This window comes from Anarrhichthys ocellatus, unplaced genomic scaffold, assembly GCF_004355925.1.
Source record: "Anarrhichthys ocellatus isolate YVR2014 unplaced genomic scaffold, GSC_Weel_1.0 scaffold71, whole genome shotgun sequence".
Classification (NCBI taxonomy): Eukaryota; Metazoa; Chordata; class Actinopteri; order Perciformes; family Anarhichadidae; genus Anarrhichthys; species Anarrhichthys ocellatus.
The window spans coordinates 905,998-907,801 of record NW_022280101.1 but is presented as its reverse complement, the minus strand read 5'-3'; the positions used below and the strand labels follow the sequence as shown (position 1 = coordinate 907,801).

The window sequence follows — 1,804 nt, the reverse complement described above, 5'->3', positions numbered from 1 at the left end:
CCCCCCCCCCCCCCCCCCCCCCCGTTGCAGCAACTGGACCAGCCAGAGGAGGATCAGCTGTCCAGTGCTCTGCAGAGTGTGGAGCTGGAACTGGGCAAACTGGGAGAGATCCCCTGGCTCTACCACATACTGCAGCCCAATGATGAGGAGGTGAGCAGCCTCAGCAAACACTCGCACACACACGTATGAAGACATGTATAACATTACCACCATTGTGTTTTACTCCTGCGCATCATCACTGAAAGCATATATACGCATATACTGTATGTCTTCGGTGTAACATGGCTCCACGTAACGGGAGATCTGAGTAGCTAAATGAAAGGCTATAGGTTGACTGTGCTTATGTACCAGGACCACTCTCTGGGTTACGGCAAGAGGAACAGTCGCAGCAGCATGTTTCGCATAGTGCCCAAGTTCAAGAAGGAGAAGGCCGCCAAGAAGACAAGCCCTCAGTCAGGTAGGGCTGTGCACACTTTTCCCTCACTAGCGAACAGACTGGACAGACAGACTGCTTAAAGGACGGGGAGTCAGACAGAGTCAGCCTCATCTGCCACGGGGATCTCTGTTTGCCTCATTTCACGATTGCCACTGCCTTTGATTTGAAAGGATGGTGCAGCATTAAATCAGAATCCGCTGAGTGACAAAGTGTGAGCTCAAATAGTTCTAAGATTTGATTTGTCAACCGATGTCTGAGGTTTAGGTTTAAAGTGTAGAATGGATGTTTTTCTGTGTCCCTCCGCTTAGAAGCTGCAGAAATCTTTTCACACTTTAATGAAATACTTCCACTACTGGAAAGCAGTTATCTAGAAGTGCTGCCATCCCGTGCTAATTCATTAGTACTTTATGGCTGCTGTGTTTAAACTCACACACTTCGTGTCAAAGATGCACGCACACTCAACAAACTTGGTTCTTCCAACGATCGTCATGGCATGGTTACCATGCCCGGCACTATCGTTACAGTGCACGCATAAAGGTCTTGCCTCATTATAATCCACCGGTAGAAACAGGAAGAATGGGTGTGTGATTGAGGTGTTGTATCCCACAGTCTGACCTCCAACCATCAACTCGCACCACCTCCCCTCCATTCATGCTCTCATCTCGCCGTCTACATGGCTTCAGAAGGCGCAAAGTCAGGAGAAGAACAAGGCTGCAACAAGGGAAAGCCTGCAGGGATCCAATATTACATTTGAACATGAAACAGCCAGGAATCAACTCTTTTTTGTTGCACATTAAAGTGAATATCTGATTTCTAGATGACCAAATCTAACTCGATGTTGCTGCGCACTAAGTGGGTAGATATTCATATACATAATAGGACCAATAAGAATACGTCAACAGACAGACGGGGGTAGAGTGGAAGCCCTTTCCTCTCATCGTAGGCTGGTTCTTGATTAGTTGGGCTGTGTTTCCTGCAGACCGCACAGGCTTCCGCCTCACTTTACTTCCTACTTCTCCCTTTACTTTTCTGTGTGTTCTGATATTGGTCGATGATATGCATGCCCCCCCCCCCCCTCCAGTCTTCCTGGAACGACATCGGCCACCGCCTTGTTCTGACCAACCTTTGGCCTTTGTCAAACTCCTCCGCCAGCTGCCGCCACTGCTCTCCCTCTTCCCTTCCTCTCTGGTGCTCTCCCTCCATCTTTATTCCATCTTTCCCGTCAGTGATTCACCACAAATTTGTGCCCATGTGTGAGGGTCGTGTGTGCAATGACATATTACTGAGAGCACACGAATGGGACAAGCGGTTGAGTGAAGTGTGAGAGTGAGAGCTTTTGGTGTGTGTGTGTGTGTGTGTGTGTGTGTG

General features: G+C 48.7%; 1 protein-coding gene across 8 annotated transcripts in view; it reads left to right on the top strand.

The window, feature by feature from the left end:
* The window catches only part of dgkh (diacylglycerol kinase, eta), a 52,794-nt gene that overhangs the window by 44,607 nt on the left and 6,383 nt on the right, over positions 1–1,804 (top strand). For 5 of the 8 annotated variants that reach the window (XM_031873415.1, XM_031873410.1, XM_031873414.1 and 2 more), the window contains 2 exons: positions 31–150; positions 352–1,798. In XM_031873415.1, the coding sequence (XP_031729275.1) occupies positions 31–150; positions 352–516 (285 nt within the window). In that variant the 3' untranslated portion in view covers positions 517–1,798. Of the gene's footprint in view, positions 1–30; positions 151–329; positions 1,799–1,804 lie in introns of those variants that run through there. The other 3 variants (XM_031873412.1, XM_031873418.1, XM_031873413.1) reach the window with 2 other exon arrangements.